The 25,337-nt window shown below is 42.5% G+C and overlaps 1 protein-coding gene across 8 annotated transcripts in view; it reads right to left on the reverse strand.

The window, feature by feature from the left end:
* The window catches only part of mlph (melanophilin), a 144,860-nt gene that overhangs the window by 24,499 nt on the left and 95,024 nt on the right, over positions 1 to 25,337 (reverse strand). For 3 of the 8 annotated variants that reach the window (XM_033023625.1, XM_033023626.1, XM_033023618.1), the window contains 6 exons: positions 25,084 to 25,169; positions 19,253 to 19,381; positions 16,867 to 16,995; positions 12,423 to 12,630; positions 7,310 to 7,554; positions 679 to 762 (listed from right to left, as the gene is read on the reverse strand). In XM_033023625.1, coding sequence (XP_032879516.1) covers positions 679 to 762; positions 7,310 to 7,554; positions 12,423 to 12,630; positions 16,867 to 16,995; positions 19,253 to 19,381; positions 25,084 to 25,169 — 881 coding nt within the window. The remainder of the gene's footprint in view (positions 1 to 678; positions 763 to 7,309; positions 7,555 to 12,422; positions 12,631 to 16,866; positions 16,996 to 19,252; positions 19,382 to 25,083; positions 25,170 to 25,337) is intronic. The other 5 variants (XM_033023619.1, XM_033023624.1, XM_033023622.1 and 2 more) reach the window with 5 other exon arrangements.

The following is a 25,337-nucleotide window of genomic DNA, read 5'->3' on the forward strand; positions in this document are numbered from 1 at the left end:
TGTTTCAGTCAAATGTTGCTTAAATTTACTGAGATTGGGGAATTGCAAATGTTATTTCAATAGAGTCATAGAGGGATACAGCATGGAAAATGGCCCTTTGGCCCAACTTGCCCACACTGGCCAACATATCCTAGCTACACTAGTCCCACCTGCCTATGTTTGGTCCATATCCCTCCTAACCATTTCAAGAGAGAGCTAGATTATGCTCTTAGGGCAAAAGGAATCAGGGTATATGGGGAAAAAGCAGGAACAGGGTACTGATTTTGGATGATCAGCCATGATCATATTAAATGGTGGTGCTGGCTCAAAGGGCCGAATGGCCTAGTCCTTCACTTATTTTCTATGTTTCTATGTTCCTATCCATGTACCTGTCTAACTGTTTCTTAAACGTTGGGATAGTCCCAGCCTCACCAACTTCCTATGGCAGCTTGTTCCATATACCCACCACCGTTTGTGTAAAAATGTTACCCCTCAGATTCCTATTAAATCTTTTCCCCTTCACCTTAAACCTATGTCCTCTGGTCCTCGATTCACCTGCTCTGGGCAAGAAAGACTGTGCGTCTACCCGATCTATTCCTCTCATGATTTTATACACCTAAATAAGATCATCCTCATCCTCCTGCGTTAAAATGTTTTAGCTATTTTCCCCAAAAGCAATTAAATAATCCCAATGGTTACCTTTACAGAGTTTGGGGTTATCTTCTCCTCCAGTCTGCTTAGCATTCGCTCAATGGAAGACATGCGCTTGGATAGGTCTGAAATCTGCAGGTAAGGGAAGCGTCAAACCACCACCACCACCACCACCACCACCACCACCAGCAGCAGGGTCAATACATTTTTGAACTAATGCACCTTTAAGAAGACCTTCAGTGTCAGATTAAGTGGTGCAATTCGAAGCCCAATATTGGATGTCGGCTCAATGTAACTTTTGCATCGTTTTCATTCCCCAGTCCAAATAATTGTTGCTGTGCCAACTTTACACCATTATTCATCCTTAATCTCACACTTAGGTCATTATCAGAACACATATTATATACAGAATAGCATAGAGATAAAAATGATTTGCAAAAATGAGCTAGATTCATTTTAAACAGCATTCAATCAGAGGAAGAGCAGCAAAGGAAGATACATTTTGCAAAAGTTAGTATATCATAAACTATTGATTGTTCAAAATGAGTTATTTGAGGACATGGTTTACGAATAAAATTGCGGCTCTGGTCAAGAGTAAGAAGGAGGCTTGGGGCAGGTATAGGTAGCTGGGATCTAGTGTATATACCTGGAGAAGTTTCACAAACAAGGAAATCAGGAGGGCAAAAAGGGGACATGAGATAGCTCTGGCAAATAATATTAAGGATAATCTCAAGAATTGTTATTAATACATTAAGGAAAAAGGGTTGGCCTGAGAGTGGGACCCCTCAGGAATCAATGTGGTCAACTCTGTGTGGAGCTACAGGAGATGAAAGGCAAGGTCCTTAATGAGTGTTTCTACAGTTTTTACTGTGGAGTAAGACGTGAGGACTGGGGAACTTGGGACAGCCCGAAATGGAATTATGGCTAATTTACCAGAATTGATGGAAATAAAAGAATGTTACTGCATAAATATCTTTCAGTGTGTTCAGTGCTCAGTTATTCATAGTCAATATCAACAATTACACATTAAGGGGACCAAATATCATTTAAAAAATTTGCTGATTATACACAAGCTGGTGGAAAAATGTGGTCATCCATTTCATCAAGGTGGAAACGCAGAGTATTTTTTATATTGTTGCAGATTGTGAGCAAAGGGAACCACTTGCACAAAAGGCAGCAAAAGGCAACATGCAAGTGCAGCAAACAATGAGCAAGGCAAAAAGAACATTGACCTATATTCTGAGAGGATTTGAGTACAGAAGCAACTCTAATTATATAAACCCGGGTTGAGACCACACCTGGAGTACCACACACCCGTTTAATCTCCTAACCTGCAAAAGCTTACGTTTGCCATTGAAGGAATGGTACAAAGACTCATCAGACAGATTCCTACGATGGCATATTTGAAGAATGAGGGAGGCAGAATAGACTAGGCCTAAATGTTCTCGAGTTTGAATTAGAGATGCAGCTTGGAATCAGACCCGTCTGCCCGCAGAGTCCATGCTGATTAAATTTATCACACTGGGCGCAACGGTGGCACAGCAGTAGAATTGCTGCCTTACAACACAAGAGACCCAGGTCCTGGGTTCGATCCTGACTACAGGTGCTTGTCTGTACGGAATTTGTACGTTTTCCCCGTGACCTGAGTAGGTTTCCTCAGAGATCTTTGGTTTTCTCCCACACTCCAAAAACGTACAGGTTTGTAGGTTGATTGGCTTGGGATAAATGTAAATTGTCCCTAGTGTGTGTATTGTGTGTAGGATAGTGTTAATGTGCGTGGATTGCTAGTGTGGACTCGGTGGGCCAAAGGGCCTGTTTCTGCGCTGTATCTCTAAACTAAACTAAATTAAACACTTGTTATGACCGAGACCCTTCTTCTCGACCCGAAACATCACCCATTCCTTCTCTACAGAGGTGCTGCCTGCCCTGCTGAGCTACTCCAGCATTTTGTGTCTATCTTCGATTTAAACCAGCATCTACAGTTCTTTCTTACACACTAGTTAAGTTAGTCCAGTTTTTCATCCACTCACTAAACATTTGGGCCAATTTACAGAGCCCAATTTACAGAACTTATAAACCGTATGTTTTGGGGATGTGGGATGAACAAGGAAACCCATGTAGTCATAAGGAGAAAGTACAAACTGACAGCATCCAAGGTTGGAATCGAACCTGGATCTCTGGCGCTGTGAGGTAGTAGCTCTACCAGCTGCGCCACTGTGCCACTCTTAACTGATCTCATTGAAACTCACAGAACTCTCAATGGATGCAGAGAGAAAGTTTATCCTGGCTGTGGAATCGACAATCAGGGTCATGGTCTCAGAGTAATGAGCAGGGCATTTAGGACTGAGATGAGAAAAAAAAAATCTTCATTCAGTGTGGCATGTTTTGGGGATTCTCTATGCATAAGGGCTGTGGAAGTTTGGTCATTGTGTGTATTCAACACAGAGATCTATAGATTTCTGGATATTAAGGAAATCAAGGCACATGTGGATAGTGCATGAAAATGTCACTGCGGTAGAACGTCACCCTAGATAAATGAGTGGAGCAGATTCAAAGGGCGACATTGCTACTCATCCTCCAGATTGATTTATTCTTAAGTGATCTGCAGCTAGGTTTTATATCCTTGAAATCAGAACAGTGCTTACTTCTACACTTTTGCAAAGATCTGGTGTTAGGGATTTTATCTGTAGCACCCATCTTGTTGAAAGCCATGCCTCTTCTTATCGAGTCCACACAAGATGGGAAGTTGTTCAGCCAGAGCTGAACACACTTCTCGGCATCTGCACACAATGGTGTCTGTCTTGGGCTTCTTGTGCTTCTTGTGCGTGGTGGTGGAAAAATTGGTGGAAACAGGGCCACGAGGTGAACGCTCTTACCTTGACCCCCCCAAAACCGTTCATGTCTTATGGCACATTATAACTGCATCACACAATGCCTCGAGTTTACAAGACAATATCATGTAGAGATTGTGGAGGCTTTAGTGGTGAGCTTTCAAGAATGACTAGATTCAGGAATGGTTCCAGAGGATTGGAAAATCGCAAAAATAACTCCACTGTTTAAGAAGGGAACGAAGCAAAGGAAAGGAAATTATGGGCCAGTTAGTCTGACTTCAGTGGTTGGTAAAATTTTAGTCCATGATTGAAGTTGAGGTTTCGAGGTACTTGGAACGCACTTGATAAAATAGGCCAAAGTCAGTTTGATTTTGTTAAGGGGAGATCTTGCCTGATAAATCTTTTGGAAATCTTTGAGGAAATAACAAGCAGGATAGACAAAGAAGCATCAGTGGACGTGAATAATCAGAAGGCCTTTGATAAGGTACCACACTTGAGGCAGCTAAACAAGGTAGAAGTCTGTGGTATCAGAGGCAAGGTACTAGAATGGTTAGAAGATTGTCTGACTGGCAGAAGCAAAGAATGGGAAAAAGACGGGCCTCTTCTGGTGACTAACAAGGATCGGTGTTGGCTCCACTACCTTTCACATTGTATATTAAAGATCTGGATGATGGAATTGATGGATTTGTCGCCAAGTTTGCAGATGATACCAAGATAGGTAGAGGGGCAGGTGGTGTTGAGGAAACAGGGGATCTTCAGAAGGGCTTGGACAGATTGGGAGAATGGGCAAAGAAATGGCAGATGAAATACAGCTTGGCAAAGTGTCCAGTCAGGCACTTTGATATAAGGAATAAAGGAGTGGACTATTTTCTAAATAGGAAAAGGATTCAGCAATCGAGGTGCAAAGGGACTTGGGGGTGCTGGTGCAGGATTCCCACAAGGTTACTTTGCAAAATTGCTAGAGAAACTCGGCGGGTGCGGCATCATCTATGGAGCGAAGGAAATAGGCAACGTTTCGGGCCGAGTTTCTCCAGCAATTTTGTCTGCCTTCGATTTTCCAGCATCTGCAGTTCCTTCTTGAACAGGTTACTTTGCAAGTTGAGTCAGTAGTAAGGAAGCAATTGCAATCTTAGCATTCATTTTGAGAGGATTGGAATATAAAAGCAAAGACATAATGTCAAGGCTTCATAAGGCACTGGTCAGGACACATTTGCAATATTGTGAAACATTTGGGGCTCCATATCTGAGGAAGAATGCGCTGGTGTGTGGGACGTGATGGTCATAAGATCATAAGGAACAGTTGAATTAGGCCATTCAGCCCATCAATTCTATTCCGCCATTTAATCATGGCTGATCTATCTCTCCCTCCTAACCCCATTCTCCTGCCTTCTCCCCATAATCTCTAACACCTGTACTAATCAGGAATCTATCTATCACTGCCTTAAAATATCCACTGACTTGGCCTCTACAGCCTTCTGTGGCAAAGAATTCAACAGATTCACCAACCACTGACTAAAGGCTTTTGGCCTTGGCCAGAATTTAGGATATGAGGGAATCTCATTGAAACTTACCAAATAATGAAAGACTGAGAGTGAATGTGAAAAGGATGTTTCCACTGGTGGTAGAGTCTAGGACCAGAGGGCACACACTCAAAATAAAAGGATGTTCCTTTGGGATAGAGAGGAACTTCTTTACCCAGTAGGTGGTGAATTTGTAGAACTCATTGCCACAGATGTCTATGGAGATCAAATCATAGGTCATTTTTAAAGCGGAGATTGATAGGTTGTTGATTAGTAAGCGTGTCTGCAGTTACGGTAGGAAGGCAGGAGAATGGGATTGAGTGGGAAAAATAGATCAGCCATGATCGAATGGCAGAGCAGACTCGTTGGGCCGAATGGTCTAATTCTGCTCCAATGGCTTATGGTCTTATTATGTTCTTATAATTTCCAACATTTCTCTGCATAACTGGCAACATGTTTAAGATTTCTGAGTGGTTGTGAAAGTCCTCCATTAACATTGAGGTGCTTCTGCGGAATCCTCTAACTATGTGCAGTATAAACAACGTACCCTGGACCAAGTGTGTGGCAAGAGTTATACTTTAGTTTAGTTTTTAGTTTAGTTTAAGAGATACAGCGCGGAAACAGGCCCTTCAGCCCACCGAGTCCGCATTGACCAGCGAGCCCCGCACATTAACACTTTCCTACACACACTAGGGACAATTTACACTTATACCAAGCCAATTAACCTGCAAACCTGGAATTGTCTTTAGTGTGAGATTTAAACCAAAGATCTCAGAGAAAACCCACGCAGGTCACGGGGAGAACGTACAAACTCCGTACAGACAGCACCCGTAGTCGGGATTGAACCTGGGTCTCCGGCGCTGCAGGCACTGTAAGGCAGCCACTCTACGGCCGTGCCATCGTGCCGCCCACTTCTAAATATATTTTAAATTGTCTGGATGTTTATTTTTAAAAATCTACGGTATTTCAGTTCTTTAATGATTTCAAATGTTCATCCATTGGAACAAATGTAGTCGTTTTAGAAATGTTTCAATAAAGCTGCTGAATATTTCCAGTGTTAGAAATATGAAGAAACACGATGGAATTGATAGCCAACAAAACCAAAAGGTACAATTGTTAACATGTTTGCAACTTTCAATTCTAAGGTTTAATCTGGTTTCCTTCATTAGGGCAATTATTTTCTGGAAGATGATGTACAGAGCACAATTACGGATGGTCAACTTCCTTCAGCAAATTGCCAGGAAGTAAGCAATGGGAGTTTAGCTTAGAGTTCAGCATGAAGTTATCTCCAGAGCAGCGGGAGTGAGTGATGAGTATAACTCACTTGTCATTCACCAGGATGTGTGGAGGCTACTGATGCTGTGAATTGTCCTTTTATAACAAGTTATAATACCAGTACCAAAACTGAAGCAATACCAAGTGTAAAATATCCTGATTACAATTTAATATTAAGCTGGCATCGTCAGACTGTCACTTTTAGGTGAGTAATCTGAGAAATGTGTTCTTCTCTACATGGCCGTGGGTTCGGAACAATCATAGCTTTGAGCAATAAAATGAATATCTATTTGATGAGGAACGGCATTAAAATATATGGACCAGATGGCGGACTAATAAATGAGACACAGATCAGTCCTGGGCAACAAGATGGAGGCCATCCTCACTGGCTACCAAACATTTCGGCAAATTCCTTGCAGTTGCAGACTCTACAGATGCACTCACAACAACAGGGACTTGAAAATGGCACCAAACTGGTGACTCTACACTGAAGATAGACACAAAATGCGGGAGTAATCCAGCGGGATAGATAGCATCTCTAGATAGAAGGAATGGATGACGTTTCGGGTCCAGGCCCTTCTTCTTGTCTATCTTGGGTGTAAACTAGCATCTGCAGCTCCTTCCTAGACAGGCATTGTATACTGTCTCAGTGTACTCCTGCTATACACTTGTACTGTATCTGTGATGCTTCTCTAAGTTGTATCTAAGTGCTTATGTATAGTAATACTTGTATTGAATTGTATACTAAAATGAATTTCACTGTACCTCAGTACATGTTAATTCTTGATTAGCTCAGGTGTCAGAGGTTATGGAGAGAAGGCAGAAGAAGGGGGTTAGGAGGGAGAGATAGATCAGCCATGGTTGAATGATGGAGTAGACTTGATGGGCCGAATGGCCTAATTCTGCTCCTATATCTTATGAACTTATGACCTTATGTGACTAAGAAAATAGCAGACTATAAAGGAAAAATAAAAATATAAACACTAAGTTGTGTGTAAAACTTAATTGTGTTCATTGTCTAAGCCTGTTTGATTGCATTATTTGTAAATTTACCTGAGTTCCACCAGATAGTGAATTTTCCTGTGAGGAGCTTTGACTCCGACGTCGTACAAAGTGGTGATGATAGACCGGATGTTCAGGAGCCTCATCATTGTCAGAACTGTCGAAGTCCGTGAAGTACACGGCACTCTGCTTTGGACCAGGCAAAAGCTGCTGCTGATCTGCGTCCTCAGTGGAGACACAAATTTCTGGAATGGACTCACAGTGGGGATCTCTCTGCTCACGATGCATAGCCTCCTCTGCGATCAATTTACATGGAAGTGAAGCACAAAGGTGTTAATGTGAATTTAGAGAGCTATGGAATGGAATGGGATGAAATACCTTATTATCACATGTGACAAGGCAGAGGGAAATTCTTTGCTTGAGCACCCAATGTATACAAATAGCGGCCACCTACTGTAATAGGTGTAATTTCCTGTAATAAAATTGGACAAGTCCCTTGAGGAATGTAAAGCAAGCAGGAAAGAACTCAGATGTGTAGGAAGGAACTGCAGGTGCTGGTTTAAACCGAAGATAGACACAAGAAGCTGGGGTAACTCAGCGGGACAGGCAGCATCTCTGGAGATGTGTCTCGACCCAAAACGTCACCTATTCCTAGGTATGTTACAAAACTTACCTTCAGCGGCGCTGCAATTCTGCCACTGGCCGTGTGCGCGATTTTGGCGCATTTGAGGGGGGGGAGGGGGGGGGGAGGGGGGGAGGGGGGGGGGAGGGGGGGAGGGGGGGGCGGGGTTAAACGGGGTTTTTTCCCGACCTGGTCCTGAATTATATTTGTTGGAGTGCAAGATGTTGCTAAAGAATCGTTCCTACGGCCGTTCTGTGTGTTTTTAAAAAAAATTCTCCCGACAAGTTAATCGCTGGAATAATTTTAAAACCAGCTTCTGAAGCCGTCAATGCCGACAACTGGGACGGATTTTATGGAGGACCAGGTAAAAGAAAGTAGTTTATTTTTATGTATAAAAGTGTTTCTTAAGATGTATTTAATTCACATTTTAAGGTGCGAAACGGTGATTTCCCCCCCCCCCCCCGAAGAACCGGCAGTGTATTTGCTGCCGATATGGGGACTAAAATCACCGCAACCTCAACGTTCCAAATGGTCCCGTTCCAGAAAATCCCACTCGCAAACTGATTTAAATGGCCATTAATTTACAGGAATTAAACATTAAATTCCTTCCATTTGGCCTATAAACCCATGACAATGAGATTTAAAAATTAAGTTATATTCTGAATTCTTGTGTGAATGTTATTTGGACACTTAGGCTATTTAAAAATGTTCATCTATTCTTAAGAAATGGATAGATGTTTAGATCTAGTAATTGAATTTTGTAATTAGGTACAATTAGGTAACTAACTAATTATATGCTTTAATTTCAAGTCATCTAAGTAAGATTGTTTTATATTTGTTTCAGAATGCTTCAATCTATAATAACTGAAAATTTATTTCAGTTCTCTTAAATTTTAAGAAAGTTATCGGCTTTTAAATGTTCTCGATCACAGCTTTTGTGTTAAGTCAATGAAAAAGCAATAGGGAACAAGATGCTAATTTCCGAGTATGAAAATGGCCATTACTTTTTTAATACTGAAGATATGAAAGTGAATTAGGTGTCAAATTAAACTTCTTTTTATGCTTTATCTGATGGGATAAATTAAAGACTTGATTTTTAAAATCTCAAAATTTTGTGACATTGCTACTATTCTTTTTCTCAAGAGATGCTGTCTGACCCGCTGAGTTACTCCAGCTTTTTGTGTCTAAGAACATACATGAAATTAGCAAGGCTAAAAAGGGGTCTTGAGATTTACATGGAAAGTAGAATAAAGAAAATTCCCGAGGCATGTTATACATGCCATTGAAAACAGGAAGGTAGCTAGGCAGGGTAGGACCACTTACAGACAAAGGAGGGAATATATACGTGGATATGGAGGTAGTAGGTGAGGTACTAAATGAGTACTTTGCATCAGTATTCATCAAGGAGAAGGACATCGAGCTTACTGAGGGGGAAAGGAGTGCAGATGGGGCTTATTGATATTAAGACGGAAGGAGGTGTTGAATCTTGAAGAACGGCGCAGAGGGAAGGGAAGAGACAAAGACTTAAGACTTTTGCCTTCCATCACAGTGAGGAGGTGCCTGGTGAACTCACTGTGGTGGATGTTAATTTGTGTTTATTGTGTGTTTATGTCATTTTTACTATATGTAGGACTGCAAGGCAACAAAATTTCGTTCAGACCGCAAGGTCTGAATGACAATAAAGGCTACTTTGACTTTGACTTTGACAATTAAGGTGGATAAGTCCACGGTGCCTGATTTGAGATTGAGATTTTGAGAAGGTGTTGAAGATAATTGATGACGAAAGAATGAATGAATGAATGTTTATCGGCCAAGTATGCACACATACAAGGAATTTGCCTTGGTGCTCCGCTCGCAAGTAACAACACGACATACAGTAAACAATTATGAATAAAACATCAAACATTAAAACATTAAGAATAAAACATTATATTTTAAACATGTGAATGAAATAAAATATTAGAGCAAAAGGAGGCTACAGACTTTTGGTTATTGAGTAGAGGTACTACTCGTGGAAAAAAGCTGTTTTTATGTCTGGCTGTGGCAGCTTTGACAATCCGGAGTCACCTTCCAGGGGGAAGTGCTTCAAAGAGTTTGTGGCCAGGTGAGAGGGGTGAGAGATGATCTTACCCGCTCGCTTCCTGGTCCTTGCAGTGTACAGTTCGTCAATGGGGGGAAGGTTGCAGGTCCTCTGATGTTTGTGATTTGGATGTAAATATTGGTGGAAAGGTCAGCAAGTTTGCAGCTGACATACAAATCAAGACGTTATAGATAGTGAGGAAGGTTATCAAAGGATACAGAAGGATAAAGACCAATTGGAAATTTGGGCTGAGAAATAGCAGATGGAGTTTAATCTGGAGAAATGTGAGATTGCAATTTGGGAGGTCAAATGTAAAAAGAAAGTATATAGTAAATGGCAGGCCCCTTATGAGCATTGATGTATAGAGGGATCTTAGGGTCCAAGTCTGTTGGTCCCCGAAAATGAGTGGGTGTTAAAGACAGGGTCGGGGCATTGAGTATAAAAGTCAGAAAGTCATGTTGTAGCAATATAAAACTTTAGTTCAGTCACATTTGGAATATTGTGCACAATTCTGGTTGCCGTATTACAGAAAGGATGTGTCATCTCCAGAGAGGGCTTTCCAGACGAATTTCACCAGGATGTTGCCTGGATTAGAGAGCATTAGCTATGAGGAAACGTTTGCCAAACTTGGAGATAGACACAAAAAGCTGGAGTAACTCATCGGATTAGACAGCATCTCTGGAGAAAAGGAATAGGTGACGTTTCGGGTCGAGACCCTTCTTCAGACCCGAAGTAGCATCTCGACCCAAAACATCACGTATTCCTATTCCTTTTCTCCCGAGACGCTGTCTGACCCGCTGAGTTACTCCAGCTTTTTGTGTCTATCTTCGGTATAAACCAGCATCTGCTGATACTTCCTACACATTTGACAAACTTGGATTGTTTTCTCTCATTCTCCAATGCTCGAAGCTGAGGGGCAACCTGACAGAAATGTTTAAAGCTATGAGAGGCGTAGATAGGGTAGATAGTCAGCATCTTTTTCCCGGGGTGGATCTGTCAAATACTAAAGGGCATAGCTTTACAGTCAGTGGGAGAACGTTTAAAGGAATTTAAGAGGCAAGATTTATGACACAGAGAGTTGTACACAGATCTAGGAATATGATGCCAGAGAAAGTGGTGAAAGCAGATACGAAAGCAACATTCAAGAGACAGGCATATGAACAAGAATGGAATGGAGAGCCATATGCCATGTGCAGGTAGATGGGATTTGTTTAATTTGGCATTATGGTTGATTGTACTCAGTAGCGGACTGGGTCTAAAAATATTGGTTGCCAGGAGACAAAGGGGGCCCACTTCATCAGGGGCCCACTTGATATAGGGGGCCCACTTCATCAGGGGTCCACTTGCAATCGGGCAAGCTGACACCCTGGCCAGTCCGCCACTGATTGTACTGTTCTATGTTTTACGTTTATGCCAGCATTACTATCCCAAAGTTTTGTTTAAAGATTTGGTTTAATTGCCACAATAGAATTGAATATGCGCCAAATGTGGTAACATACAGGGTGAATTCTCGTGCAATGATATATTACTGTAGATATTAAGGAATGGAAAACAAAGAAGGGTGAGAAATTGCATAGAAACACCTATTAAATGACCACACACTAATTTGGTGGGAGGTTCCCCGGGTTTGATATCCTCTTGTGTAAGAGGTCCAAGGATTTGCACTCAGTATAATAGGACATATAAATAGGACATTCAGCGTTGGAATGAAAATCTGGGGAGTATGCCCTGTTGTTACAATTTGCATTTAAAGAATCCTGTGCTCCAGGTGATGGCAGTTACAAGTCATCTCTTCCCCCTGTGTTTGACTGGAAGGAAATTATTTAGGAGCTTCAGAATGTTTTGCAGAATATTAAAACTTTTGGCTTTTTTTTTTTCGGTTCCTTGTATTTTCTTAATCCTATTAATCATTGCATTTTTTAAGTTCTAAATATTTTTCAAATGCATCTATTTGTTAAATTTACCCTTTAATTGTAGTGTGCTGGAATCCCGAAAATGTGTGTGATTGATATAAACTATTGGAAGGATTTTTCCCAAGCCTATATTTTTCAGGTACAATAAGGATATGCACGAGGTGATCTAGACCTCGGGAAATCCTTCAGCTTAAAGAATTTCTCTCAATCACTCACATAATGCTGTTGGGTTAATATCCACAGTTTCTGTAACTGAATGCAGTGTGAGTATTGTCGCCATCAGAATGACAGAGATTGAAGGAGAAGGCTGCCCACCACTATCTATTTAAGGGCACATAATTGCGAAATAAATACCAGCTTTTGCCAGGCATAATGGACATTAAATATTTGGGAAATTTGAATTCCAAGTAGGAATGGATGTGGATGTCAAACCTGGTCTAGATAACTAATTACTAACTTTGGATCTTATTTAATAATATATACTTATGTAACAATAGCATCTATAACTAAGCATGCAAAATAAATATAATGAAAGAACTGCAAGCATACCGTTGTTAAACAGTTTATCCAAGCTTTGCCTACTTGTATTAATTTCAAATCGGACTTCTGTGTTGAACAGTTGATCTTGTATATAGTTCTGACTTTTCTCCTGCAGAATGCTTCGAAATACAAAGGAAAGCTCAGGGTTTTCAACCAAGGATCCTTTCCTGGAACCTCCTCCCGCTGCACCGTTGCCAGAAGACAACTCCGAAAATGACTGCCACAAAAATGGAAATGAAGCAGAAAAAATAATGGTCTCTGCCAAAGTCTACAACCAGAGGGCAGAGAAGTTATTGCCAGGTACAACACAAGAACCTCACCAATAAAAACAACTGCGAGTGGTGCCTCGGTAATTACATTTTCAAGGGAATTCCCAATGGAATGAAACCATCACTTCCGAGACACTGTGATTCTCGTGCCTAAAGTATCAGTATGAGTGCTGTGTATGTCTACATGAATAACCAGCTGGAACCAAGAAAGATTGATAAGACTAGGCTTGTATTCACTGGAGTTTAGAAGGATGAGGGGGATCTTATAGAAACATACAAAATTATAAAAGGACTGGACGAGCTAGATGCAGGAAAAATGTTCCCAATATTGGGCGAGTCCAGAACCAGGGACCACAGTCTTAGCATAAAGGGGAGGCTTTTAAGATTGAGGTGAGAAAAAACTTTTTCACCCAAAGAGTTGTGAATTTGTGGAATTCCCTGCCACAGAGGGCAGTGGGGGCCAAATCACTGGATGGATTTAAGAGAGAGTTAGATAGAGCTCTAGGTGCCAGTGGAGTCAAGGGATATTGGGAAAAGGCAGGCATGGGTTATTGATTGGGGACGATCAGCCATGATCACAATGAATGGCTGTGCTGGCATGAAGGGCCGAATGGCCTCCTGCACCTATTTTTCTATGTTCTATGTTTCCATGTTCTATGTTTCTAATCCATCAACTACCCTTTTAGTACAAGATAGACACAAAATGCTGGAGTAACTCAGCGGGACAAGCATCATCTCTGGAGAGAAGGAATGGGTGACGTTTCAGGTCGAGAATGTCAGACCCTTCTTCAGACTGAAGAAGGGTCTCGACCCGAAACGTCGCCCATTCCTTCTCTCCAGAGATGCTGCCTCTCCCGCTGAGTTACTCCAGCATTTTGTGTCTATCTTCGATTTAAACCAGCATCTGTAGTTCCTTCCTACATCCAGTTTAAATAGACTTTCTATCCACCAGTAGCACAAGTGGCTGGAGAGAGTAGCATCTAAAAAATGCACTGCCAGTCTACATCCACAGCATATCGACCACCAGGCATATGGGAAATCCACCATCTGAATGTTCCCATCCTGCTCTGGAACTGCCTCCCCAACAGATCTGTGGGAATGCAACTGCTCAAGAAGGTGGCTCAACACAATCCTCTCAAGGACAATTAAGGATGGACTAATTCCAGTCCTGCTCACAATGCTCAGATCCCAAGGCTGAATATAAAACAAAATGGTGCAGAAGAAATATTTACCGGTAACTTATCTCCTATTAATAGATTAGCTGCGTATGTTCATTACACCTGGAAGCTTGGGAAGTTCGGCATGTCCCCTACAATTCTCACCAACCTCTACAGATGCACCATAGAAAGCATTTTATCGGGATGCGTCACAGCTTGGTTTGGGGACAGCTCCATCCGAGACCACAAGAAATGGCAGCGAATTGTGGACACAGCCCAGACCATCACACAAACCAACCCTTCCATTGACTCCAGTTACACCTCAAGCAAGGCCAGCAGCATAATCATGGACCATTCATACCCTGGCCACTCCTTCTTCTCCACTCTCCCATCGGCAAAAAGTATAGAAGTGTGAAAACGCACACCTCCACATTCAGGGACAGTTTCTTCCCAACTGTTATCAGGCAACTGAACCATCCTACCACAACCAGAGAGCAGTGCTGAACTACTATCTACCTCATTGGTGACCCTCAGACTATCCCTGATCGGACTTTGCTGGCTTTACCTTGCACTAAACGTTATTCCCTTATCATGTATTTATACACTGTAAATGGCTCAATTGTAATCATGTATTGTCTTTCTGCTGACTGGATAGCATGCAACAAAAGTTTTTCACTGTACCTTGGTACACGTGACAATAAACTAAAGCGGGTAACTAACTGGATGTGGAGACTTCAAGGGGCTTGTATTATAGTTTCATCTGGTTGCTATTCAACCTCTGCCTTGGCGCACCCATGCCTCTGGGATGAGTTATAGAGTCCCTTGACTCCTGAGTGGTAAAATACATAATTTTCTTGAATGACAATGTTCATACTGAGAGTAATAAAATTAATTGGAAGGACTTGGTCTATCAAAGTGTTAGCTTTATGGGCTGCAGAGGCAGCCATGTGTAAATTATGCAGGAATGTTTGTGAAACCAATGATGTGTGCTTTGGAAACAATATTATTGCTTTCACATTTTGCTTTGCTGCTTTCATGCATATTAAAAAGAGAAATAAATTTCCCCCCTTCATTCCACTGCCTTAATTCTAACTTCAGTTTACTCACTCGAAAATCTCATTGTTTTTCTAAACCCACACAAAATTATAAGACATTTCGAAAATCTATGGTTAAAACCGTATATAGAGGCAAGCAAACAAATTATGCGTTATGACATTGAAGGCACAAACCAGTCTGGGGCTAGCCCTGTCTCTCAGTTGTCAACCTCTGAAGGCACTGCCTTCTGTTTGTGTACAGATGCAATGGAGTCAGCCGCTGCCTGGGCTTTCCAAAGAGGGTTTCTTCACCTTGACACCCTGACTTATTGAGGCTGCTAGAATGTGAGGAGGCACCAGGGACACGTTTGATGGTGCCTAATAAATAAGCATTTTCAGAAACTACGAATGGATTAAATTAAAAAAAGTCAGAAACAGGAAAGCAGCTAGCAAATGGATATACTGACTTTAAATGGCCGGCATGGTGGCGCAGCGGTAGAGTTGCTGCCTTACCAGAGATCAGGGTTCGATCCTGACTATGGGTGCTGTCTGTACAGAGTTTGTCCGTTCTCCCCGTGACCTGCGTGGGTCTTCTCCGAGATCGTCGTTTTCCTCCCACACTCCAAAGACGTACAGCTTTGTAGGTCAATTGATTTAGAGTAATTGTAAACTTGTCCCAAGTGTGTGTAGGATAGTGTAATGCCCCTGTCCCACTTAGGAAACCTGAACGGAAACCTCTGGAGACTTTGCGCCCCGCCGAAGGTTTCCGTGTGGTTTCCGTGAGGTTCCCGGAGGTTTTTGTCAGTCTTCCTACCTGCTTCCACTACCTGCAACCTCCGGCAACCACCTGCAACCTCCGGGAACCGCACGGAAACCTTGGGTGGGGCGCAAAGTCTCCAGAGGTTTCCTTTCAGGTTTCCTAAGTGGGACAGGGGCATTAGTGTGCAGGGATTGCTGGTTGGCGTGGACTAGGTGGGCCAAAGGGTCTGTTTCCACGCTGTATCGCTAAACTAAACAAAATAATGGGCAAAGCAAGCAAAGGGGTCATGGGAGATAATAGAAATAATTGGCAAAAGATGACGGGAATTCAAAAATTATTTTCATAAATACTTTTCAAAAATATTTGGATGCATAATTTGTAAATGAACATTTGCAATATTTGAGACGAGCAGGCGGTGGGCAAATTGGACAGGTCAATTAAAGATCAAGTGGTGATATGACACATACAGTGACCTCCTCCTACGGTGTGAGTGTGTGATTCCAGTCCACATGCTTTGATATTGTGAGCAATTTTGGGCATCATATCTGAGGAAGAATGTGCTGACTCTGGAGAAGGTTCCGAGGAGGTTTACAAGAATGATCCCAGGAATGAGTCGATTAACTTATGATGAGCATTGGTCGTCACTTGGCCTGTACTCGCTGGAGTTTAGAAGGATGAGGGGTGGGGGCCATTGAAACATACAAATAGTGAAAGGCTTGGATAGAGTGGAAATGGAAAAGATGTTTCCACTAGTGGGAGAGTCTGGGATCAGAGGTCAAGCCTCATAATTAAAGGACATTATTTTAGGAAGGAGATGAGGAGGAATTTCTTTAGTCAGATGGTGGTGAATCTGTGGAATTCTTTTCCACAGAAGGCTGTGGAGGCCGTGAATTGATATTTTTAAGGCAGAGATAGACAGATTATTGATTAGTGCGGGTGTCAGGGGATATGGGGAAAAGGCAGGAGAATGGGGTTAACAGGGAGAGAGAGATCAGCCATGATTGAATGGTGGAGTAGACTTGATGGGCCGAATGGCCTAATTCTGCTCCTATCACTTCTGACCTTATATTAAGTTTAGAGATGCCAACTTAATATTAGCTAATTCAGCATCAGTAAGGATCTAAACTCAGCAAATACCTGGTCTGTAAAGGTCAGGAATCTACTGATAGAGCACATTGTCTGCATAGACAGCTGGAAAAAGTTGCAGTGCAGCTGAAGAATTGCGGGAGTTACCTGGAAGTCATTCCCTTCATAATGTGGTGATGGAAGCTGGAGAGACTGGCGGCGAGACTGGGCAGTGTATTCTGAATCCATATCAAAGTCGAAATGATGGACTGAAAGCAGGCGTTTATTTCTACGCTGCTTAGGAATACAAAGTAGAAAACATCGTAATGACTTTTCAATTCAAATTTACTTCCGTATTTGTTTCTTTAAGAAAACAATATTCAATCTAAAGAATGATTCCGAAACAAAACGTTGCTTATCCGTTTTCTCTGCAGATGCTGTCAGATCCATTGAGTGACTCCAGCATTTTGTGTTTTGCTCCAATTTCCAACATCTGCAGTTCCTCGTGTCTCCAATAGAAAAACCTTAGAGCTTTGAAAGGGGAACAGGTAAAAGCAACTAATTGAATAGATTTTGTTCCTGAAAGCTGGCATCGAATCAGTTGGTGGAATAATTTCCTTTGTTGTTTAGTTTAAGGACACCAAAGACATTCCATAATGAGTTTTGTATTAAAATGCTAACTGAATGTACATTACTAATTTGAATCATAGAATCCTAATTCATTGCAACGCCCCGTAAAATATGAAGGTCAGGGGAGAAATCTCATGGAAGTATGGAACTAACCAAATATAGAATTTAGTAATGGGCCTGTCCCACTGTACGAGCTAATTTATTCGCCCGCCAAAATACGATGATTTGAAAAGAAGTGCTGTTAACAGCAATGATAGTCACAAGTCTGGAGTAACTCAGCGGGTCAGGCAGCATCTCTGGAGAAAAGGAATAGGTGATGTTTCGGGTCGAGACCCTTCTTCAGACTGAGAGTCAGGGGAAAGGGGAATGAGAGACACAGACAGTACTTAGGTAATTAACATCATTGGTGTGTGATGTTTTACAACACTATTGACCAGGCCAAGTGAGTTGCGTAACTTAATTAGTTTGGAATTTTAAGGCAGTCGTGGTCAGTATTGTTTCAGTCTGAGGAAGGGTCTCGACCCGAAACGTCACCCATTCCTTCTTTCCAGAGATGCTGCCTGTCCCGCTGAGTTACCCCAGCATTTTGTGTCTATCTTGTATCTCTTGATAGTGGCAAGGTGATGAGCCAAGTGTAGCGGTCAGAAGCTTATCTTAATTCACAAGAAACATCTTGAACATAGGTCAGTTTCTGCTGCTGTGATGGAGAACCGAGGTCACCCCTAAGCCGTTTGGGGTTAGATAGTGAAAACCCATCACATCTATGGAGTACTGCAGAGGTAAAGGATCTGAATGATCGTTTTGAATGGTAGAGCAAATGTAAGGGGCCAAAAGGCTTACCACTGCTTCTACTTCTTATGCTCTTATCTAGCAATGAAAACTAGATATGGCAAGTGGAAGTAATCAAGATTTATATTGTGGAATATATTTTTCAATATACAATGTACTTCATATTTTTCATCTAAATCAATCCTAGGTGGGCTTTTTAGAATGCGCCTGAGTTTAACTTCCATGCCATGACATTCAATGGTTTTTTTTGCGTGAGATATATTGTACAACTTGTTGTGATCTATACCCATCTATAGGCATTAAAGACTGTAGATGCTGGAAACGAGCAAAGACAAACCGCTAGAGGAACTAAGCAGGACTGTGGAGGGAAATAGACAGGTGACATTTCGAGTTGGGATCCATCTTCTGACTGGGGTGGACAGCATTTGAATGGCCTCGGGGAGGGTCCAGAGGAGGGTCATAAGAATGATCCCAGGAATGAGTGGGTTAACTTATGATGAGCGTTTGTTGGCAATGGGCCTGTACTCGCTGGAGTATAGAAGGATGTGGACGGAACGTACCGAATAGTGAAAGGCTTGGATAGAGTGGATGTGGAGAGGATGTTTCCACTAGTGGGAGAGTCGAGGACCAGAGGTCATAGCCTCAAAATTAAAGGACATTATTTTAGGAAGGAGGTGAGGAGGAATTTCTTTAGTCAGAGGGTGGTGAATCTGTAGAATTCTTTGCCACAGAAGGCTGTGGAGGCCAAGTCAATGGATATTTTTAAGGCAGATAGGTAGATTATTGATTAGTGCGGGTGTCAGGGGTTATAGGGAAAAGGCAGGAGAATGGGGTTAACAGGGAGAGAGAGATCAGCCATGATTGAATGGTGGAGTAGACTTGATGGGCCGAATGGCCTAATTCTGCTCCTATCACTTATGACCTTATATTGAGCTCTATTGAGATATATCGAGTCATATTATATTATGACCTTATATTAAGATGCCAACTTAATATTAGCTAATTTAGCATCTGTAAGGATCTAAACTCAGCAAATACCTGGTCTGTAAAGGTCAGGAATCTACTGATAGAGCACATTTGTCTGTGTACACAGCTGGAAAAAGTTGCAGTGCAGCTGAAGAATTGCGGGAGTTACCTGGAAGTCATTCCCATCATAATGTGGTGATGGAAGCTGGAGAGACTGGCGGTGAGACTGGGCAGTGTATTCTGAATCCATGTCAAAGTCGAAATGATGGACTGAAAGCAGGCGTTTATTTCTACGCTGCTTGGGAATACAAAGTAGAAAACATCGTAATGACTTTTCAATTCAAATTTACTTCCGTATTTGTTTCTTTAAGAAAACAATATTCAGTCTAAAGAATGATTCCGAAACAAAACATTGCTTATCCGTTCCCTTTACAGATGCTGACAGATCCATTGAGTGACTCCAGCATTTTGTGTTTTGCTCCAATTTCCACCATCTGCAGTTCCTCGTGTCTCCAATAGAAAAACCTTAATCAGAGTTTTGCATCTTCAGCATAGCAGGCACTAAAGACTGTAGATGCACAAAACAAGCAAAAACAAACCGCTGGAGGAACTAAGCAGGACTGTGGAGGGAAATGGACAGGCAACATTTTGAGTTGGGATCCATCTTCCAACTGGGGTGGAGAGCATTTGAATTGCCTCGGATGTTTGTGAGAAGGGATTGGATACGAGATATGAGGAAACAAATTAATTGGGTCATAAGGTCATAAGTGATAGGATCAGAATTAGGCCATTCGGCCCATCAAGTCTACTCCGCCATTCAGTCATGGCTGATCTATCTCTCCCTCCTAACCCCATTCACCTACCATCTCCCCATAACCCCTCACACCTGTACTAATCAAGAATCTAAAAATATCAATTGACATGGACTCCACAGCTTTCTGTAGCAAAGAATCCTACGGATTCACCACCCTCTGACTAAAGAAATTCCTCCTCATCTTCTTCCGAAAGGAACGTCCTTTATTGCCGAGGCTATGATCTCTTGTTCTAGACACTCCCAATAGTGGAAACATCCTCTCCACACCCACTCTATCCAAGCCTCTCACTATCCATGCAATTAGAGGCAGAACAGGCAGAAACAGTAGGTCTATCAGGGTAACCCTATTTCTGAACCTTGGATAGGAGGTTGAAAGCAGCAGTGCGGGTTGATGGAACTATCAAGCTGGAGGCCGTAGTTGCCAGAAGCAATGAGATCTGTGATATTTTGGGATATGCTGGCCTCATGTTCGCTGGTGAGGTCATGGTCAAGGGGTAGGTATGAGAAGGAGTCTGAGCCATTATCTAGCCTCAGCAAGGTAGAGGTCAGTCCATTGCACTCCAATGGCACCCTTGATAGCAGGTTTGGTGACAAGGCTGCGATCGGCGCAGTGTGCACTCAAAAGGGGTGAGATTGGAGTGAGGGGAGTGGAGAAGCCAAGATTGCCAGGGGTGCGTTTTCAATTGGAAATAACAAGGTTGAGAGGGGGTAGAATGCTGAAGAGGCGGGAGAAAGAGTCATCAGTTGGCAGCGTAGACCGAATGTATAGGCATGGAGGAGGAGGAGGAGGATGTGGAAGTAGAGCTTGACATCATGGCAGGCTCAGAATTCCTGAACGTGTCGGTGCAGAGATACGAATGTGAGGCCTCACTTGAGTACTGACCACGCAGCATTAGAGGGGGAGGAGGGTCAGGAGAGATGGTGAAGACGGCAGAGGATGGGCTGGGGCCCAACACGGGATTAGAAGGTGGCGAGTATTGGAGAACTCTGGGCCAGGGGGGGAGGGAGAACCATGGAAGGGGGGGGGGGGGGGGGGGGGGGGGGGGTTGTGGTAAGGTCTGTAATGGAAGAAGAAGAGCTGGGCCTGGAGGGAGCAGTGAGATATTGTGAGAAGGGGATCGGAGGCAGTAGGGGCAGCAGAGGAATCAGACAGCACCAGGAGATCCTTCTCATACAACCCCTTCACCATGAGCCCATCGCTGAATTGTAGGCCATCATCTCCCGAAGCAGAACACATCTCATCACTTCCACCAATGTCCGAAGCACAGCCTCCAACCTGATAGCTCCCCAACCCTTCATGGTCCATGTCTATATCCTACCCAATGTGCTCAAACAGCTTTTGCCAGCTCTTGTCCCACTGGACTCATCTCCTCATACCTGGACTTGTCCACCCATGTTCAGGTCCTTCCCACCTGCATCGGAAGGTAAAATCGGAAGTGTCAGTATTGCAGTTGAACAAAGGGGACTATGGAGGCATGAGGGAGAAGCTGGCCAAAGTTGACTGGAAAGGGACCCTAGCAGGGATGATGGTGGACCAGCAATGGCAGGTATTTCTGGGAATAATCCAGAAGATGCGGGATCATTTCATTCCAAAGAGGAAGAAAGATTCCAAGGGGAGTAAGGGGTGACAGTGGCTGACAAGGGAAGTCAAGGATAGTATAAAAATAAAAGTGAAGACGTCTAACAAAGCAAAGATGAGTGGGAAGCCAGAAGATTGGGCAAAACTATTAAAGATCAACAGAAGGTAACTAAAAAGGCAATAGATGAAGTACGCAGGAATATAAGGCAGATAGTAAAAGCTTCTTTAGGTATGTGATGAGGAAACAGGTGAATTTATTATGGGGAACAAGGAAATGGCAGGCGAGTTGAACAGGTACTTTGGATCTGACTTCACTAAGGAGGACACAAACAATCTCCCTGATGCACTAGCGGACAGAGGACTAGGGTGATGGAGGAATTGAAGGAAATTCACATTCGTCAGGAAATTGTGTTGAGTAGACTGATGGGACTGAAGGCTGATAAATCCCCAGGGCCTGATGGTCTGCATCTGCATCCCAGGGTACTCAAGCAGATGGCGCTAGAAATCGTGGACGCATTGGTGATCATTTTTCAATTTTCAGTAGATTCAGGATCAGGTCCTGTGGATTGGAGGGTAGCTAACGGCATCCCATTTAAAAAAAAATGAGGGAGAGAGAAAGCAGCGTATTATAGATCAGTTATCCTGACATCGGTGGTGGGGAAGATGCTGGAGCCAATTATTAACGATGAAATAGCGGCCCATTTGGATAGCAGTAACAGGATTGGTCCGAGTCAGCATGGATTTACGAAGGAGAAATCATGCTTGACTAATCCTCTGGAATGTTTTGAGGATGTAACAAGTCAAATGGACAAGGGAGAGCCAGTGGATGTAGTGTACCTGGATTTTCAGAAAGCATTTGATATGGTCCCATACAGGAGATTAGTGGGCAAAATTAGGGCACATGGTATTAGGGGTAGAGTGCTGACATGGATAGAAAATTTGTTGGCAGACAGGAAACAAAGAGTAGGGATTAACGGGTCTCTTTCAGACTGGCAGGCAGTGGATAGTTGGGTGCCTCAAGGCTCGGTGCTGGGACCACAGCTATTTACAATGTACATTAATGATTTAGATGAAGAAATTAAAAGTACCATGAGCAAATTTGCAGATGATACACAGCTGGGTGGCAGTGTGAACTGTGAAGAGGATGTGGGATGACTTAAACAGGTTGAGTGAGTGGGCAGATGCATGGCAGATGTAGTATAATGTGGATAAATGTTAGGTTAGCCACTTTGGTGGCATTAACAGTAAGGCAGATTATTATCTGAATGGGTGTTGGGTTAGGGAAAAGGGAAGTACAACGAGGCCTGGGTGTCCTTGTACAACAGTCACTGAAAGTAAGCATGCAGGTACAGCAGGCATTGAAGAAAGCGAATGTCATGTTGGCCTTCATAACAAGAGGAGTTGAGTATAGGGGCAAAGAGGTCATTCTGCTCTAGTACAGGGCACTGGTGGGATCACACCTGGAGTATTGTGTGCAGTTTTGGTCTCCTAATTTGAGCAAGGACATTCTTGCTATTGAAGGAGTGCAGCGTAGGTTCACAAGATTAATTCCCAGGATGTCGGGACTGTCATAGGATGAAAGAATGGAGTGACTGAGCTCTTATTCACTGGAATTTAAAAGGATGAGAGGGGTTCTTATAGAAACATATAAAATTATTAAGGGATAGGACACGCTAGATGCAGGAAACATGTTCCCGATGTTGGGGAAGTCCAGAACCAGGGGTCACAGTTTAAGAATAAGGGATAGGCCATTTAGAAATGAGATGAGGAAACACCTTTTCACCCAGAGAGTTGTGAGTCTGTGGAATTCTCTGCCTCAGAAGGCAGTGGAGGATGATTCACTGGATGCATTCAAAAGAGAGTTAGATAGAGTTCTTAGGGCTAGCGGTGTCAAGAGATATGGGGAGAAGGCAGGAACGGGGTACTGATTGTGGATGATCAGCCATGATCACATTGAATTGAATCACTCCTGAAGTTCAGCTGACTCGAAGGGCCGAATGGCCTACTCCTGCACCTATTGTCTATGTATCCCGGAACCGCATGGGCTTTCCACCCCAGCCAGAAGGGTCCCAACTGACTGTCTGTCCATTTCCCTCCACGGTGCTGCATGGCCCATTGAGTTTCCTCCAGCAGTTTTTCTTTAGCATCGTAACTGTTTAACAGTATTGTATTGATTTGGTGGAAGGAACTGCAAAAGCTGGTTTACACCGTAGGCACAAAATGCTGGAGTAATTGAATGGAACCGGCAGCATCTCTGGAGAGAAGGAATGGGTGACGTTTTGGGTTGAGCCCCTTCTTCAGACTGGTCAAGTCTTGACCCGAAACATCACCCATTCCTTCTCTCCAGAGATGCTGCCTGTGCCGCTGAGTTTCTCCAGCATTTTGTAGGTATGTTACAATACTTACCTTCAGCGGTGCTGCAGTTCTGCCACTGGCCGTGTGCGTGATTTTGGCACCTTTGATGGGGGGGGGGGGGGGGGGGCGCGGGGTTAAAACTCGTTTTTTTCCTCCCTTGTCCTGGATTATATATTGTTGGAGTGCAAATTTTTGCTGAAGAATTGTTCCGACGGCCGTTCTGTGTATTTTTTTTTAAATTCGCCAGACAAGTTCAGCGCTGGAGTAATTTTAAAATCAGCTTCTAAAGCCGTCAATGCCGACAACGGGGAGGGATTTCAGGTACGGGACAGGTAAAGGAAAGCCGTTTATTTTATGTATAAATGTGCTCCTTAAGATGCCTTTAATTCACATTTTACTTTGCGAAACGGTGATTTTTTCCCCATACGAACCGGCAGTATATTTCCTGCCGACATGGGGTTTAAATTCACCGCAACCGCAACGTTCCAAATGATCACGTTCCATAAAAACCCACTCGCAAGATGATTTAAATGGCCATTAATTTACAGGTATTATAATTCCTTCCATTTGGCCTATAAATCCATGACAATGAGATTTAAAAATTATGTAATATTGTGAATTCTTGTGTGAATGTTATTTGGACACTTAGGCTATTTAAAAATGTTAATCTATTCTTAAGAAATTGATAGATGTTTAGATCTAGTAATTGAATTTTGTAATTAGCTACAATTAAGTAACTAACTAATTATATGCTTTATTTCAAGTCATCTAAGTAGAATTGTTTCATATTTGTTTCAGAATGCTTCAATCTATAATAACTGAACATTTCTTTCAGTTCTCTTCATTTTTAAGAACGTTATGGGCTTTGACTGTCCTCGATCACAGCTTGTGAGTTAAGTCAATGGAAAAGCAATAGGGAACAAGATGCTAATTTCTGAGTATGAAAATGGCCATAACATTTTTAATACTGAAGATATGAAAGTGAATTAGGTGTCAAATTAAACTTCTTTTTATGCTTTATCTGATGGGATAAATTACAGACTTGATTTTTAAAATCTCAAAATGTTGTAACATTGCTACATTTTGTGTCTATCTTTTGTATTTATTTGTTTATCTTGAACTTGGTGATTGTTGGCCAATCTCTTTGGTAATTAATGTAATCAGAGTAATTAAAGACGCCATTATAACACAAATGTTCAATGTCAAAAGTAACATCTTATTGTAGATAATGGTGACATTTTCAAAAGCAAACCATTCTATAGTGAAGGTCCTCTGGATAATCTAAGGTATCTTCATCCTCTACAATAACTTCTGTCATCATCTGAGGATTGTATCCACCTGAAGGTAGAAAAACAGAAGAGAAAACCCCATCAATAATGTCATTCTGCAAATGTCATTCTGATTGTGAGACTGACACCTTACAAAGCCGTGTATTCGAGGATCACCTAGTGTTGTGCACTTCAGAAGAAGAATATTGAAGATCAATTTCACTTATGGTTTAATAGC

The sequence above is a fragment of the Amblyraja radiata genome, chromosome 7 (assembly GCF_010909765.2).
Source record: "Amblyraja radiata isolate CabotCenter1 chromosome 7, sAmbRad1.1.pri, whole genome shotgun sequence".
Classification (NCBI taxonomy): Eukaryota; Metazoa; Chordata; class Chondrichthyes; order Rajiformes; family Rajidae; genus Amblyraja; species Amblyraja radiata.